At 33.3% G+C, this 16,472-nt stretch overlaps 2 protein-coding genes across 2 annotated transcripts; one reads left to right on the top strand and one right to left on the bottom strand.

Annotated features, from left to right (window-relative positions):
* Positions 1-9,579: 9,579 nt before the first annotated feature.
* On the top strand, positions 9,580-12,026 carry LOC141710694 (tryptophan aminotransferase-related protein 4-like). The gene is made up of 5 exons (XM_074513238.1): positions 9,580-9,909; positions 10,283-10,574; positions 10,652-10,935; positions 11,039-11,319; positions 11,399-12,026. Exons 1-5 carry the CDS (start codon positions 9,605-9,607, stop codon positions 11,749-11,751), a joined length of 1,515 nt encoding a protein of 504 aa, XP_074369339.1. The 5' UTR covers positions 9,580-9,604; the 3' UTR covers positions 11,752-12,026.
* A 3,462-nt stretch (positions 12,027-15,488) lies between these two features.
* LOC141714168 (uncharacterized) lies at positions 15,489-16,242 on the bottom strand. Its single transcript, XM_074517702.1, has 2 exons — positions 15,790-16,242; positions 15,489-15,707 (listed from the first exon to the last, which is right to left on the bottom strand). The coding sequence occupies exons 1-2, from the start codon at positions 16,240-16,242 to the stop codon at positions 15,489-15,491; spliced, it is 672 nt and encodes a 223-aa protein (XP_074373803.1).
* Positions 16,243-16,472: the final 230 nt, after the last annotated feature.

Genomic DNA, 16,472 nt, shown 5'->3' with positions numbered 1-16,472 from the left:
AACATCTCTCAACATCTACTCACCTTGGATATGAGCAATCTGGACTATCAAGACATCATGCTCACCTACAATGAAGATGTGGAGAAACAGAAGGAGAAAATTGTAAATAATGAAGAACATGATGGAAATATGGATGCATGGCTATCTCAAGACTTTGTGTTGGAGATGGATCAAGTCTTGGCCAGATTCAGGCAAGAGTATGTTACTATCCTTGGAAGAAATGCAAAGGCCTTGACTCCACAAGAAGTATATAATGCAGTCACAGAAGTGCATAAGGCTCAACTCAAGGCTTTTCACCTTTTTGGTAAAGCTCTTGAAGTCAAATTGACTGGTCATGAAGACAGGATCAGGAAGATGGTAAGGGAAAAGATAGATGAACTCATTCCCTCTCAAACTGAGATCAAAAATCAATTCAAACACTTCTCAGACCAAATGTCCATATATGATCTCAGTGGTGTAGATAGAAGCATGACACAACTCAAGGATTCCTTTGTTGCCTTGCACAATCAGGTTCAAAATCATATCACCAACTCTAATGACACAAGGTTGAAGTTGGGTCAGATGCACACTGCAAGATATACTCCTTCTCTTTTGGTCATGGATGAGTGCAAGCTACATTTGAGTCATCTAATGTTGCCTCTACATCAAGCTCTCATTAACCTGCATCTACTTCAACAAATCTACAGATTCAATCTCTACAAGGTCAAGTCACAGCATTGTAAGACTCCAACTCTTCTCTCACTGCACAAGTTCAGGCCTTGACATCTCTTGTCAAGAGCCAACAAACAGATATCTAAACCCTAGTGGACTCCCATAAGCATCTTCAAATGCAAAATTCTATAGCTTTGGGAGCCATCATGGGCAAACTCAACATACTACTACCTTTGCTACCTGAACAGGTAAGGCCTGAAATCCCTACTCCCCTACTCATGTCTGTTCACAAGACTAAGGGTGAGATAGAGGCTAGATTGGCACAATCAAGATCATCTCATCAACAAGTCCAGGGTGCTGAAAAGAAATTATCTAAAGAAGTTGATTTTGACATGGAGAGACTTATTAGGGCTGTTGAAGGACCTAGTCTGAGCAGAGAGTTTGATGAACTACTCAAAGCCTAAAAAGTTTCCCTCAACAACAATCACTTTACATAAAAAAAGGCCCTGGATAAGACAATTAATTTCATAAGAGTGATCATGGTCAATCAGGACAACTTTTTGCAAAAGAGGATAGTGATCAATGCAAATGACTCAGTGATAGACAGATGTATGCAAGTGTCCCTCAATTACCTTGTCTCAAGGAGGGCATCTGAGTGAGATATCTTCTTCAACAAAGTCAAAGTTATAACTTATGAAGATACCTTGCTATTAACTGAATTGAGAGATGCTAAAGGGCTGCCTTTCCTGAAGCATATCTACAGCCAAGCAAGGGTATAGCATACATCTATTCAAATATCAAACAATTCAAACATTTTCAAATCCCCAAACAGTGTGTTATGTGTAACAAGAAGCTTATCATGATCCTTGGAACTGGTTTAAAAACCAAGAAGAATAAGAACAATGATGATATGGAAATGATAAAGCTACTTAGGAGATATCTGGATAATGCAGAAACCAACTTGCCCAAAACACATATCAACAAGGATGATTTGGATGATGATGAGCAGAAGAAATATGATCAAAATTCTTTTGGCTCAAATCCAAGTCAATCCAGTAAGCCATCTGGCAGCAAGAGTGGAGAGAAGAAGAAGGATGATAACAAAAAAGATGAAGAAAAGAAGAGAAGAAGTGAGAGGAGAAGCAAAAATCTTCATGATGGATCAGAACCACATCAACCCTAAAAATCCAAACACAACTAGCTCAAACCTCAGCTCAACCTAAAACATCAACTATCTCAAACATCAAATCATCTCAAATCTCAAAGCCAAAGTTTCTGTACAAACAAACAGCCAATTCTTTTCTAAAAATTCCAATCACCACAAGCCAGACACATCTCAAGAAAATCACAACCCTACCCTTAATCAAGCCTTCACTCAAAGTCAATCTCAAATCTGTTTGAAGAAAACCTAAGAAAGTCAAGCCTACAAAGAAAGAAGAAGTCACTGAAAGGGCCATCTGGAACTGTTTCAAGCAATCTGAATTTCTACCTCTGAACTGGTGCACCTCAGATGAAGAACATTTTCAACAACTTGCTGAGGAAATAGTCAAAGTCTGGATTGTATCTCTTAGGGAAGTTAGAGTTTTCTATGAAGATGGTTCCTTCACCTTTCTTGGCAGCAAATTAATGGTCTCTCTTTCAACCACATAAATTAAGAGAATAATAAGCTTGGTAAAGGACAAGGATACTGCTACAAGGGCATGGAGATCAGTTCTAGCTGAATGGTTGATTGAAAGGGAAGAAACAAAGAAAAGAGAAGAGGCTGAAGCTGAAGAGAGAAGGAGGAACTTTGATAAAGAAATAGAGATGTACATAAAAAGATCTGAAGAGTTGAAAACAAAAAAAATGAGTAGAATCTCCAAAGATGGAAAATTTCTCAACATTAAAGCTGATCAATTTTCAAGATTCCAGATTGATTTACTGGACAAAGGTTACTCAAAAGCAGCAAGACAGGAACTCATGGAAGCTCTAAGTGGAACACCTATTGTAGAAGAACTTGAAATTCTTGATTATTTAAAGGACCAATAAAAAGAACAAGCTGATGTAAAAACTGATTTTACCTGACACTTGTAGCCTTTAAACTCTGTAAATTTCCTAATGTACAAATAGTTGTAATTTGATCATGCTTTGTGTATCAATTTACTTTTTCATTTTTTTTTTTAACTTGGGGTTAGTCTTGTTAACAGGCATGAATTTGTGTTAAGCAATCTTCTCACAAATTGGGGGAGATTGTTGTACAAGACATGCCTGTACTTTAACAAGACTAAGACAATTTGTCAATCCTAAGTAAGTTATATTGTTATCTAAATTTGCATTGTGTACTTGTAACACTTAAAGTCTGTAAAAATGTCAAAGGAGCAGACTTGAGTCTTTTCTATAAACAGTGTCAAGCCTAAGAATTCTATCTGGAAGAAGATCAAGAAGATCATGCCTCAGAAGATTTATGAAGAAGCTTGGAGTTGAATAAATCTGTTTTAGGAAAAATATTCAAAGTCAAGATCTCTACAAGTCACAGATTTAGTGTTATAGAGAAGTCATTCGAGAACTCAAAGTGACTTATCGAGAAGTCAAGAAAGGCACTAGAGAACTCACAGAGATATCGACAAGCTAAATTGAGGGCATGGAGATTGGAGATATCGACAAGTCATTTCCTCACTAGAGAAATCAGAGTTATCGACAAGTCAACATTCATTAGAGAACTCTGAGTTATCCATAAGTCAAATTCCACTAGAGAACTCAGAGATATCGATAAGCCAAAATTCATTAGAGAACTCTGAGTTGTCGACAAGTCAAATTTGACTAGAGAACTTTGAGTTATCGATAAGTCAATAAACCATTAGAGAACTCAGAGATATCGATAAGTCAAAGTGAAGATATGAAGACTAGAGATCTCTACCAGCCAAATTCTCTTATAGAGAACTTAGAGACCTCTACAAGTCAAATTTACTATAGAGCATTAGAGATCTTGATAAGTCAATATACTTATCGAGAAGTCAAGTTCTCTATAGACCAAATGGAGATCTCGAGGTAAAATCTCAAAGTACAGAATTGCTAATCAGTTCAATACCCAAGATCAACAATCAACAAACAATCCAAACAGCTGGATTGACAAATCTACAAAAAGCAGCTTGAAGGATGTGCAAGATCAATGGTGAAGATTAAATGACAAAGGAAGATCAAGATTATCACAGGATGCTAAAGATATGCTAAGCCAGAAATAGAAGATATACTTTTCTATAAATGGAAATGACAAGTGACTGTTTACAAAAGCTAATAGCATGTCTTATTGTACACTGTGTAAACCAGTAGTTAACTGAATTATAAATTTAACACTGGTCTTTTAGTCAGTTGTAACAATTTAGATAGAAAATCTTGTAACTCCCTCAAGAAGAAGCTAAGCTCTTTATCAAAAAAGAGTCTAGAAATTTTATAGCAAAACATTCTTAATTTTAATATAAAATTAAGTGAGTTTTGAATATTTGTGTTCTTTATTTTCTGCAAGCTTAATTTCTGCATGAACATATTTTTACTACAAAATTTAATTTACTTTGTTCAACCATAAAAGATAAAGAAAAGCTCAAAAACAGTAAAACACATTCACCCCCCCCCCCTCTGTGTGTTATTCATTTCCTAATAGTACGTGACATAAAAATGAGATTATGTAAGTAGTATCGATATATTCATAAATATCCATAGTCGATTATTATTATTAAAGGACAATAATAATGAATTAAGACTAGTGTGTTTGTTGACTGATAATCACATCTCATTGATCATAGGTATAGTGATACTAAAGTCGAAAACATAGGCAGATGTAAGTACACATGGTGCTGGATGGACCCTGTGTGAGATTCTACATGTTTGTTGTGTCATAAGTAATTCTCAAAATGATAATGATGTAACGGTCCTTCAACTTGAAATTATTATATTTTTATACGATGATTAATATACTTTGAAAGTTTCCTTTGATCGGATAATGATAAAAGTGGAATTCGGGTATATTAGGACACGTATGAGAAATATGAATGATCTAGAAAGGATTTAGCCCTCCTAATTTTGAAGAAATATTATTGGCCTTTTGTGTGAGCTATACTATGAAATATGTGGTGCCACGCTTAAATGTTGATTTGAAAGGATAGTCTACTCATTGATCAAGGAAACCTGGATTAAATCATGAAGAGGATGACACATAACATGCCTCGAGTTTAATCTAAAATATTTGGTTAAAGGGATTATATTACATTATACATTATTCACGAAAGGTTTAATCGATCACCGATTTAATGATTATTACATGGTTAGCAATGATGTATTACTAGATGTCGCTCATTGTTTATAATTTAAATATGAGATATTTAAATTATTGTCAACGTAATAATAACATATAGGGACGCACAAAGAAAGCTTGGAGGAATATTTAATTCAAATTCAGATTTGAATTAAATAGGAAATTTGAATTATTTATTATTAGTTAAGTTGGACTTAATTAATGGGATAAATGAATTTCAAATTTGTATATTATTAAATCTGAAATTCAATTGTTATTTTATAATTGAGTTAGACTTAATTATTAAATAAATAGAATTTCAGATTTTAATAAATATCCTAAAAGGCTAAAATTAGGGTTACGTTTTTATTAGATAAAAACATTAAACCCTAGCAGTTAAAGGTGAGAGAGAGAAAGAAGGGAAAATAGGTTTGTTCTTGGTGCTAGTACATGCCTCACCCGTACCGGCTTTCGTGTGGATACCTCTACGGCGTAGATCGTTAAGGTGGGATACGTGGTGTTCGGTTAAAGTTAGGAACTCCTTTTGACAACCATAATCGTAAAGCCTTTTAAGGTAAACATCTCATCCACGAATTAAATATTATTTTTTGCATGGATCCCGCGGTAGGTTCCAATTTTATTTAGTTTTTACAGTTTTATATATTGTTTCCGCTATGTTTTTATACCCCGAAACCCAACACAGGGCCCCTGTTATTTTAATAAGGCACACATCTTGATTTGCCATAAAACTATTTCTCCGAGTAAATTGTCGACCTTCACGTTAATATCACCAAACAACCCAGACATCTTTCTCCCAAAACCGAAATTCAATCCTCTAATTAGAATAGGGCTCTTGATACCAGTTTGTTTTAACGGAAGTAAGAAAGAATATAGTAAACATAAGAAAAGAACACAAATAGGTAGAAGAGAAAAGTTTTATTGGTTAAGAGGATATAGATTACAGTATATACCTAGGTTATGTCGATACATATTACGTTTAGTTTATGCCCTACAGAGTTTTTATAGTACTCTCCAGGCAGTTACAGAAAAACCCAGAAAAAATAGGTTCAAAACAGATAATACTCTAGAAACAGATTCAAGACATATTTTTACATATTCATTAGTTTCTTATGTTATATAATGATTTTTTTTAAAAAAAAATGTTTTGGATTGTATAAATTGGAAAGAAATGTCAAAATTTTTAAAAATAAAATGCTCATATTTGATATTAAAAAATCTCTTTTAAATATAAGAAGAAAGATTAATCTTTTGAAATAAAAATATTTTTTAAATATAAACCATCCTACCAAGTGTAGCCTTCCGTTAGATTTAAATATTTTCGTCAAGTCAACGTGTTTAACTACCCTCAACGTCATTCCTTGCGACTAATGTGATGCAAATGAGTGGTCGAGTGAACTTTTAGATCTTTAGTTAGACGATCATTTTGATATTTAATGTCAAAATTAAAAAAAAAAGTAATTCGAAGAAATGTAAATAGTAAATACCTAAAAATTCACAATGCAGTAACCGTTATTGACAACAATAAAGTAATACATAATAGGATCATCATCCTTCTTACGTCACGACCGAGAGAAATTTTGCCTTTTGAAGCCAACCAAAACCATGTCTCTATAGGCAATATAAATATATATTTTTATTTAAAACTCTGATTGCCTTATGCTATGTGCGGTTGAATTGGACCACGATCAACGCTATTATTCAAAAGTCTCAAACGTTAGTTACGTTTTCTATTCTATAAACCCGATTATTTAATTAGTAATTACTCCTTACTAGTGCTAATAAATAATAATAATAACTTTGTTTGTTTTAATAATTAAAAAATGGATCCCGCCAATTGCACTTCTTTACATATAATTTACATAACTGTATTTTTCATTTTTTACTATTTTCGGCGTTATAAATTGTAATATTTTCGTTAATTTGTTAAAATTCTTAACGGTCTTTTAGAAAAGTAAAATATTTAATTTTAATTATATATTTATTTAAGCTTTTGACCCTCTAAATGATAATTTCAAAAAAAATTAAAGAACGAAATGATCTTTTCAAAACAATAAAATTCAAAATTATCATAAATTTAACGAAGCTAAAATTATATAAAATCTATACCTAATGAATTTATTTTTAAAAAATTACAAAAAAAATATATTTCAATTTTGAAACTTATTATTTCGAGAAGATCTTTTCGTTTGTTACAACGTTCATTCTTTAAAATTTTTGGAAAAGTATTGTTTAGGAGGTCAAAAAGCTTAAATAAAATTATAATTAAATATTTCAATTTTCTAAAATCCCCCAAGGAAATTTAACAAATTTATCAAAAAAGATGTAATTTGTCTTGCCGTAAATAATAAGAGAATACAAAATTCAGTTATATAAAGTATAGATAAAAAAGTGTATTTGGGTCAAATAAGTGCATTTTAATTCTAACTAAAAACATACCAGCATTTACATCTATCTCATGTTTAACAAATTTCTAATAATTAACTGAAAGTGTACCTTTAGACCAAAAGATAATTGGTTAATACCAATTAAATAGTTGATAATAATTTTGATATTTGACCGATTATGAATATTTTTCTAAAAATTCTCGATTTTTAAAAAATATATCTGATTAATTCTTAAAAAATATTTAGCTGATTAGATTTTTAAAATCTGATTAATCTTTATAAATTGTTTTAATTATATAATTTATAATAAGAGGTTAATATATTAAATATTATTATAGTATTAAAATATATTTATTTTTTGTCCCCATTAATCCCTCTAATTAGTCCCTATTTACAATTACTAATCCATAACTAATAAGCGCCGATTACCACTTTGACTCTGAACAAACCGGGGAAAAAGAGGGAGAAAATCTGTGTTCTTGTCAATGTCCCAGGAGTGCTAGGAAAGGGAGCAGATATATTAGCTATTACAAGTGCATATATAATTATGTTATTAATATTGGTTTTCCCTTTCTAAATTTAGGGCGGCCGGCGGATAAAAGTTTAAACAATGGTCATTTAGCCAGGGATGGTGGTAAGTAATCGCAAGCTTAAGATGTTATTTAGAGATATAATTATGATTAGTTAATCATGCTTTCGACATATATTGTTTTCATGTGATATGTGGGTGGATATAATATAATTACTAATTTGTTAAGTTGCAGTGCATGTGTCAGTTGTTAAACTAGTACTGCTATATAATTTTCAGGTACATAATATTCTCATCTTATAATGTTAATTACTAATCCCATATTCACTGCACCTGCCTAAACATTAGATTAGAGCCTAAACAACTTTAGTCAACATAGATTATGAATTAATTATATTAAGAATCTTCTGTAATAATAATATGAAAAATGCTTGAGACCCAATTATTATATAATTTTTCCCTAATAATATTATAAAGCCTAACTTTCCTGATATAATAATATAATACACCACGTAAATACAAAATAAAATGTCATCAATTATCATGTTATGTTAGAAAAAATTTGAACTAAGTAGCATTACTCTAATATATACTTTTTATTAATAACTAAAATCATTTCTTATTTCAATATTAAAATATCAAAGTTATCAAATTTTAATGCTCACTAGATAATTGTATATTTATTTTAAAATTTTATATTATTAAATTAATAACACAAATTGATGTATAATCTCCTTGAACTGTATTTTTTACATTAGTAACATTCTTAGCTAGCATAGATATTAAAAACAATTCTATTAAATACGAACCGACACGAATTAGATGTCACATAGAATTCAAAATTAGAATTGATTAGCGTAGTATTATCTTGGCAAAAAAAAATAAGAGCATAGAATTCTAATCAATTTCAATTTTGTCTTCTACTTTAAATTTGTTTTTTTAACATGAATTGACTTTTACTAAACTTTGTTTTCTATTCTTTTTGTTTTTTATATTTATTTTTTTGTTTATTTATTTACTTTAATTTGTTTTTACGAATTTTTTCTCTTTTAATAGCATTTATTTATTACATAATTTCATGAGATTCTATTCTTTACATGTATTAAATCATTATTTTACATTAACATTTTAAAAATTGATACCTATTCCTCACTCTCATTTATTTCTATACACTTTCTTTTTCAGTTGTCCCATTCAATTTTATAAATTTCAAAATTTACCAAAATAGTAAAAAAATTATAATAAAAAAATTTAAAAACACCTACTTTTTTCCATTATACTAACTTTATATATTAAATATTGATTGGTCCCACAATTTTACTTATTTTTCTTATTTTTTTTCTTACTACATTTTATTTAAACTCCATGCCCAAATCACGAACTTTAAATAATTTTCTTATTTTTTCTTACTACATTCCACTTAAACTCCATGCCCAAATATATATCTTAACTGAGGGAGTAATTTAAATTTTTGATGACGTGATATAGTTATCAACTAATAATGTTAATACTATTAATTAACATTTCCCACGTTTTCCCTGGAAAGCATATGTTCCTAGAAACGGCTAGGAGTAATATTTTACACTCACTAATCACTACTTAACAAACATTATACGCGGGTTTAATTTTTAATTGCTCAACCAATTATACTTTGTTTCACACTTTCACTACTACAACAACCTTATAAATACAGCAACCAATCTAGTTGAGATTACCAGAGACAAGTGAACACCTAAGATATACATCATCACCATGAATAGCACAGAGAGCTTCACAATGCGCACGCTGAAACTGGGCTTAATATATAGCTCATTGATCTTCAATGTATTTATTGTGTACAAGTATTTAGATGGCAGTCATTTGGTTGATGAAAAATGGAGCAAATCTGCAGCAGGAGAAGCTGAAGCAGTAGCTGCAGTTTCGTGTTCAGGGCACGGAAGAGCTTACTTGGATGGAATTATTGGTGGTGATGGAACACCTGTTTGTGAATGTAATGCATGCTTTACAGGCCTCGACTGTTTTGAATCTGTTCCTGAATGTGTACTCGATGCAGATAGGTAAATATATCAAAACATTTTTTTAAATTCTAATTAAACATGATCAGAATAATGTAAGATCCTAAATAGAGTCATTCTGTAAGACCTTGAGGTTTAGAGTAATCGGTTCCTTGACAATCACAGTCTTTTGAAGTGTCGAGGCATCTCATATATCAAATAAATTTTATAAACAGAAATTTAAAATCAAGATTGCAAAACCAGGAGTCAAGGCATCTCACATGACCAGGTCGGTTGTGGGGAGGGCTGACGTGACTCTACTAAAAAGTTCATGACATCTTAAGACCGAGATACTTAACAATACCAAGTTAATCAAAATTTCAAGAAAAGAACTCGCTAATTACAATTCTGATTGTTTTATTGTTGTTGCATGCAGTGGGAATCCCATATACTTGGAGCCTTTTTGGATGAAACATGCCGCTAGTACCGCAATAGTTGTGTCTGGCTGGCATCGAATGGGGTACGAATACGATGATGGTTCTCTCATTTCCCAAGAGCTTCGATCTGAAATTTTCAAACTACATGATATCGTGAAAAATGTTAACACAACGGATAGATACATTATTTTTGGCGCGGGCTCAACTCAACTTTTGGGTGCAGCAGTTCACAGTCTGTCACTTAAATCATCAACCCCAACAAAGGTTGTTGCTTCAGTCCCATATTATCCGGTTAGTAATGATCTACCCTTTGATTTCATCTGAGATTTTTTTTGGATTACTTATATCAATTATAAATTTTGTAACAGGTCTATAAATCGCAAACAGAACTTCTTGATTCTACCAAATATAAATTTACTGGTGATGCATCAATCCAAAACACATCAGATTCATCGACGAGCTTCATTGAATTTGTAACGTCTCCAAATAACCCAGACGGTCAGTTAAAGAAAGCTGTGCTTAAAGGCTCAAACAAAATTCATGATCTTGCATACTATTGGCCTCATTATTCACCAATTGTTAGTCCTGTTGATGAGGACATCGCTATATTCACGCTATCTAAGCTCACCGGTCATGCTGGTAGCAGATTCGGGTACATCTTTACATTAAATACTATATACATATCCTACATATCGATTTGTTGTAGTTTGAAAATTCAAATTACATTTCCTTATATTTTGAAACTGTGTATATAGATGGGCTTTGATAAAAGACAAAGATTTGTACCAAAGAATGGTAAAATACATGGACCTAAACACTTACGGCGTTTCAAGAGAAACTCAGCTGCGGGCGCTTAAACTCTTAAAACATGTTGTTCGAGGAGGGGGACAGGAGCTATTTGAATTTGGATACGGAACCATGAAACATAGATGGGAACTTTTAAGCAAAACTTTACAAGCTTCCAAACGATTTTCAGTACAACATCTCTCATCGCAATACTGCACATTCTTGGACAAACACCGTACACCTTCTCCAGGTAATTAACATAAATTGAAATTTAACATACATGTTTTTGTGAATTGTTATTAGAATGTACTGATTCGATAAATATACAGCTTTTGCATGGATAAAATGTGAACAAGAGGAAGACGAGGAGTGTTCGAAAGTAGTGTTGGGCGAAGCTAAAGTGATAGGTCGGGCAGGTAGTTTGTTCGGAGCTGGGAATGATTACGTACGTGTCAGCCTCGCCGACAGCCAAGATCATTTTAACATATTACTAAATCACATTGAAAAATTGGTTTCTCAAGAGAAAATAGGATCAGGAACTCGGTTTCATTTTTATAATACTGCGAATCAGACGTGGCACGCAAACTATCAATTTATGGGATTGGATCAAGACATACAGTGTAGTTTTGATGGAAGTAGTTTTGCACATCATCAAGGAGCAGCTACAATTGCTGCTACATGAGTTCAATTTCCAGTGATGTAGCTTCTGGGAGATTAAGTTAGCGTTCACAACATTACACAAAGCTGGCAAGATCAGCCAGCTCATCAAAGGGAAACTAGTGTTGGAAGAAAGTATCTCACTCAAACTCACACAACTCAAAATATTTAGGAGAAGATGTATTTTATATAAACTATAATGCTTGAAAATGACTTGATTACAAATGATTTGGCACAAGGCTTTATACAGGACTCCATGGAAATCTCTATGGAAATCTCTAGACACTAACTTAATTGCTAGAGTTCAAAAGACTCTTGCTTAAATGCTAGACATCAAAAAGACACACTAGTAGAATAATCTATGAATAGTTCTAGAGTTTAGACAAAATCAAGAATAGTTCATACTCTTCTATTATTTTAAGTCAAATTATATTTTATTTCTAACACCCTCCCTTAATTTTGACTATCCCAAATAGGCTCCGAAATTTGTTGAATACGTCACTCTTGAGAGGCTTTGTAAAGATGTCACCTATTTGATCTTGGGACTTCACATAGTTGACTTCCACTTCATTTCTTGCAATGCATTCGCGAATATAATGATATTTTGTGTCAATATGCTTACTCTGTTCATGAAATACCGGATTTTTCGCCAAAGCTATAGCCGACTTATTATCAACCAATATTTCGGTAGACTTATTTTGTGCCATGTTGAGCTCCTCTAAAACTTTCCTTAACCATATAGCTTGACAAACACAGGAGCATGCCGCCACATATTCCGCTTCACAAGTAGATAAAGTAACAATGGGTTGCTTTTTTGAACTCCATGAAAAAGATATATCACCCATAAAGAACACATATCCGGTGGTACTCTTTCGCTCATCAATGTCACCGGCCCAATCACTATCACAATAACCAACAAGTTTGAATTCACTAGAATGATGATAAAATAGCCCATAATCCATCGTACCTTTAAGATAACGAAGAATCCTCTTGGTCGCCTTCAAGTGTGTTGTTGTTGGCGTTTCCATGTAGCGACTAACAAGTCCAACACTATAGAGTATGTCGGGCCTCGTGCATGTCAAGTATCTCAAACTTCCCACAAGACTTTTGAAGTAAGTGGGATCCACCTTCTCACCTTCTTCAAAATTTGACAACTTTGTTCCACACTCAATAGGGGTGCTAACGGCTTGACAATTTTCCATCTTAAATTTCTTCAATATCTCCCTTGTATAGCTTCCTTGTGATATTAGTATTCCATCATTCATTTGATTCACTTCAATGCCAAGATAGTAAGATATAGGCCCAATATCGGTCATCTCAAATTCTCTTGCCATGTCTATCTTAAATTTCTCGAACATACTTGGACTATTTCCCGTAAATATTAAATCATCCACATATAAGCACGCAAGAAGAAATTCTCCATTTTTTGTAACCTTGACATATAGAGCATGTTCATGAGGACACTTGTGAAATCCTTGAGATTGAAAGTATTTGTCAAGTCTATTATTCCATGCCCTTGGCGCTTGTTTCAATCCGTATAGGGCCTTCTTTAACTTTAATACTTTTCCTTCTTGTCCTTTCACCATGTATCCCAATGGTTGCTCCACATACATAGTTTTTTCAAGAACACCATTCAAAAAAGCGGATTTTACATCCATTTGATGAATTTTCCATCCATTTTGTGCCGCCAACGAGATTATTAGCCTTATCGTCTCCATTCTTGCGACCGGTGCAAATACTTCATCATAATCCACTTCATGTCTTTGATTGTAGCCTTTGGCTACCAATCTTGCCTTGTATTTTTCAACCATGCCTTGGGCATTTTTCTTCACCTTATATACCCACTTCACACCAATAGTTTTTTGCCCTTTAGGAAGTGTTGCTAACTCCCATGTGTCATTCTTCTTGATTGACTCAATCTCCTCGTCCATTTCTTTCTTTCACATTTCATCTTGCACGGCTTCTTTGAAACTTGTTGGTTCAGTTTCCGCTAGAAGACAAAGTAGAGTTAAGTCATAAATGGCGGGAAGCTTATCCGTTTCATCATAAATCTCTTGAAGATTTCTATAATTCCTTGGTGGTGTCTCATCACTATCACTTGAAGAAGATGAGGGAGTTGTTTGTCCATCACTACTTGTTGCTCGTGATGATGTGGGAGGAGTGATATGTTGCTCATAATTTTTTCGATATCTTCTTCATCAATAAATGGGAAGAAATTATAATCTTTTTCGGCATTGCTCCAATCCCATGAGCTTTCTTCATCAAACACAACATCTCTACTAATAACAATTTTTCCATTAATGGGGTTGTAAAGTTTGTACCCCTTTGATATTGCATCATAGCCAACAAAGACATTCTTCTCACTTTTGTAATCCAACTTTGTTCGTAGCTCATCATCGACATGTGCATAAGCTATGCTTCCAAAAACCCGTAAGTGAGTAATAGATGGTCTTTTCCTTTCCATGCTTGTTGTGGAGTCATGTCTTTGACACTTCTTGTTGGACATCGATTTGACAAGTAAACGGCACAATTTACTGCTTCGGCCCAAAATTCCTTAGGCATATTTTTGCTCTTTAGCATGCTTCGAGCCATGTTAAGAATGCTTCTATATTTTCTCTCCGCGACTCCGTTTTGTTGAGGTGATCTTGGCACCGTTGCGGGCCTTCGTATTCCATGATCTTCACAGAATTTTAAGAACTCATTTGAATTGAATTCGCCTCCTCGATCCGAACGAATTGCTTTTATTTGATATTTGCTCTCCTTTTCAACTTGGGCTTTGAATTTTTTAAAGCATTCAAAAACTTAAGACTTCTCTTTAAGAAAATACACCCATGTCTTGCGGCTAAAATCATCAATAAATAATAAGAAATAATGGTTTTTGCTAAAAGATGGAGGATTAAAAGGCCCACATACATCTGAGTGAATAAGGTCAAGCGGCTCATTTGCTCTTGTCATAGATTCCTTAGGAAAACTCCTTCTTGATTGCTTTCCGAATAGACATCCTTCACAAATTTGATTTGGATGATTGATGTGAGGCAAACCATTCACCATGTGCTTCTTAGATAGTGAATTTAATCCTTCAAAATTTAAGTGCCCAAGCCTAAGATGCCAAATCCAAGAAGAATCTCCAACACAAGCCTTTAAATATTTTGGACAATCATTTTCAATTTTGAGAATAAATATACGATTCTTGGTCATAGGCACCTTAGCAATTAAATTATCACAAGAGTCTCTCAAGTTAAGAAATCCATTTTTCATGGTGATGGTGTAGCCTTTCTCCATTAGTTGGCCCAAACTTAAGATATTATTTTTCATACTAGGCACATAATAAACACTTGAAATAAAATCATGATCTCCATTTTTCAAGCGAATTAAGATGTTACCTCTTCCTTTGATGGGCACTCCCGAAGAGTCTCCAAAAGTGACTTTGCCATTCACATTTTCATCGAGATCCACGAACAAGTTTTTATTTTCACACATATGATAGTTTACCCCACTATCAAGATACCATAGATTGTCTCCATACTTTTCTTCTCCTTTTTGTGCTAAAAGTAAAGTGGGTTCATTGCCTTTGTCTTCTACAAGATTAGCTTTCTCCTTAAATTGATTTCTTGAAGTGTGGCACTCAGAAGCATAATGACCAAATTTTTGACAATTATAACACTTGACATTTGATTTGTCATACCTTGAAATAAATATTCCTCTTCCACGGCCTCTTGAATTTCTTGTCTCGCACACTCTTTCATCCTTTTGATTTTCCTCTCATTGTTGGTCACGTCCTCTTCCTTGTCCATGTAAGAAGCCTCGTCCACGTCCTTGGCCACGACCTCTTTGACTTGTGTATCTTCCATCATTATTTTTGAAAGATAATTTTGCTTGCAAGGCTTGTTCAATTGGTTCATTCATTTTTAACATTTTTTCTTCATGGGCTTGTAGTGATCCCATAAGCTCATCAATAGTCATTTCATCTATATCTTTAGCCTCCTCAATTGCCACGACTTTATAATCAAATTTAGAGACAAGTGAACAAAGAATTTTTTTCAATAACACGAACATCACTTACCTCTTCTCCATTGCTTTTCATTTGGTTGACAATGGTCAAGACCCTTGAAAAATAACCTGAAATTGATTCGGATTCTTTCATTCGCAAAGCCTCAAACTCGCCACGTAGTGTTTGTAACCGAACTCTCTTCACTTTTGCATCTCCATTAAAAGAAGAATTTAGAATATCCCAAACTTTCTTTGATGTTGTTGTGGAAGCCACCTTTTGTAGCATAGAATCATCCAAACATTGATGGATGATCATAATCGCCTTTTGGTCCTTCTTTCTTTGGGCTTGTAGTTGATCTTTTTGAACTTGATTCAAATTTGCTTCATCTTCGGGCACCATTAATCCTTTCTCCACAAGTTCCCACACATCATTTGCTCTAAGGATCGCCTTCATACGAATGCACCAATTCTCGTAATTTTCTTTGGTGAATTTTGGCATTTGCCATTGAGACATTCCATTTGCCATGATCTCCTTCTTCTTTAACAAACACAAGTCTTCTTTGAAGACAAGTAGAACATTTGGATCTTGATACCACTTTGTTGGAAAAAAGTATCTCACTCAAACTCACACAACTCAAAATATTTAGGAGAAGAGGTATTTTATATAAACTATAATGCTTGAAAAGGACTTGATTACAAATGATTTGATAAAAGGCTTTATACATGACTCCATGAAAAACTCTAGACACTAACTTA

The sequence above is a fragment of the Apium graveolens genome, chromosome 3 (assembly GCF_009905375.1).
Source record: "Apium graveolens cultivar Ventura chromosome 3, ASM990537v1, whole genome shotgun sequence".
NCBI lineage: Eukaryota > Viridiplantae > Streptophyta > Magnoliopsida > Apiales > Apiaceae > Apium > Apium graveolens.
Note: the sequence above shows the minus strand (reverse complement) of the source record. Positions and strands in the feature narration are given on the sequence as shown.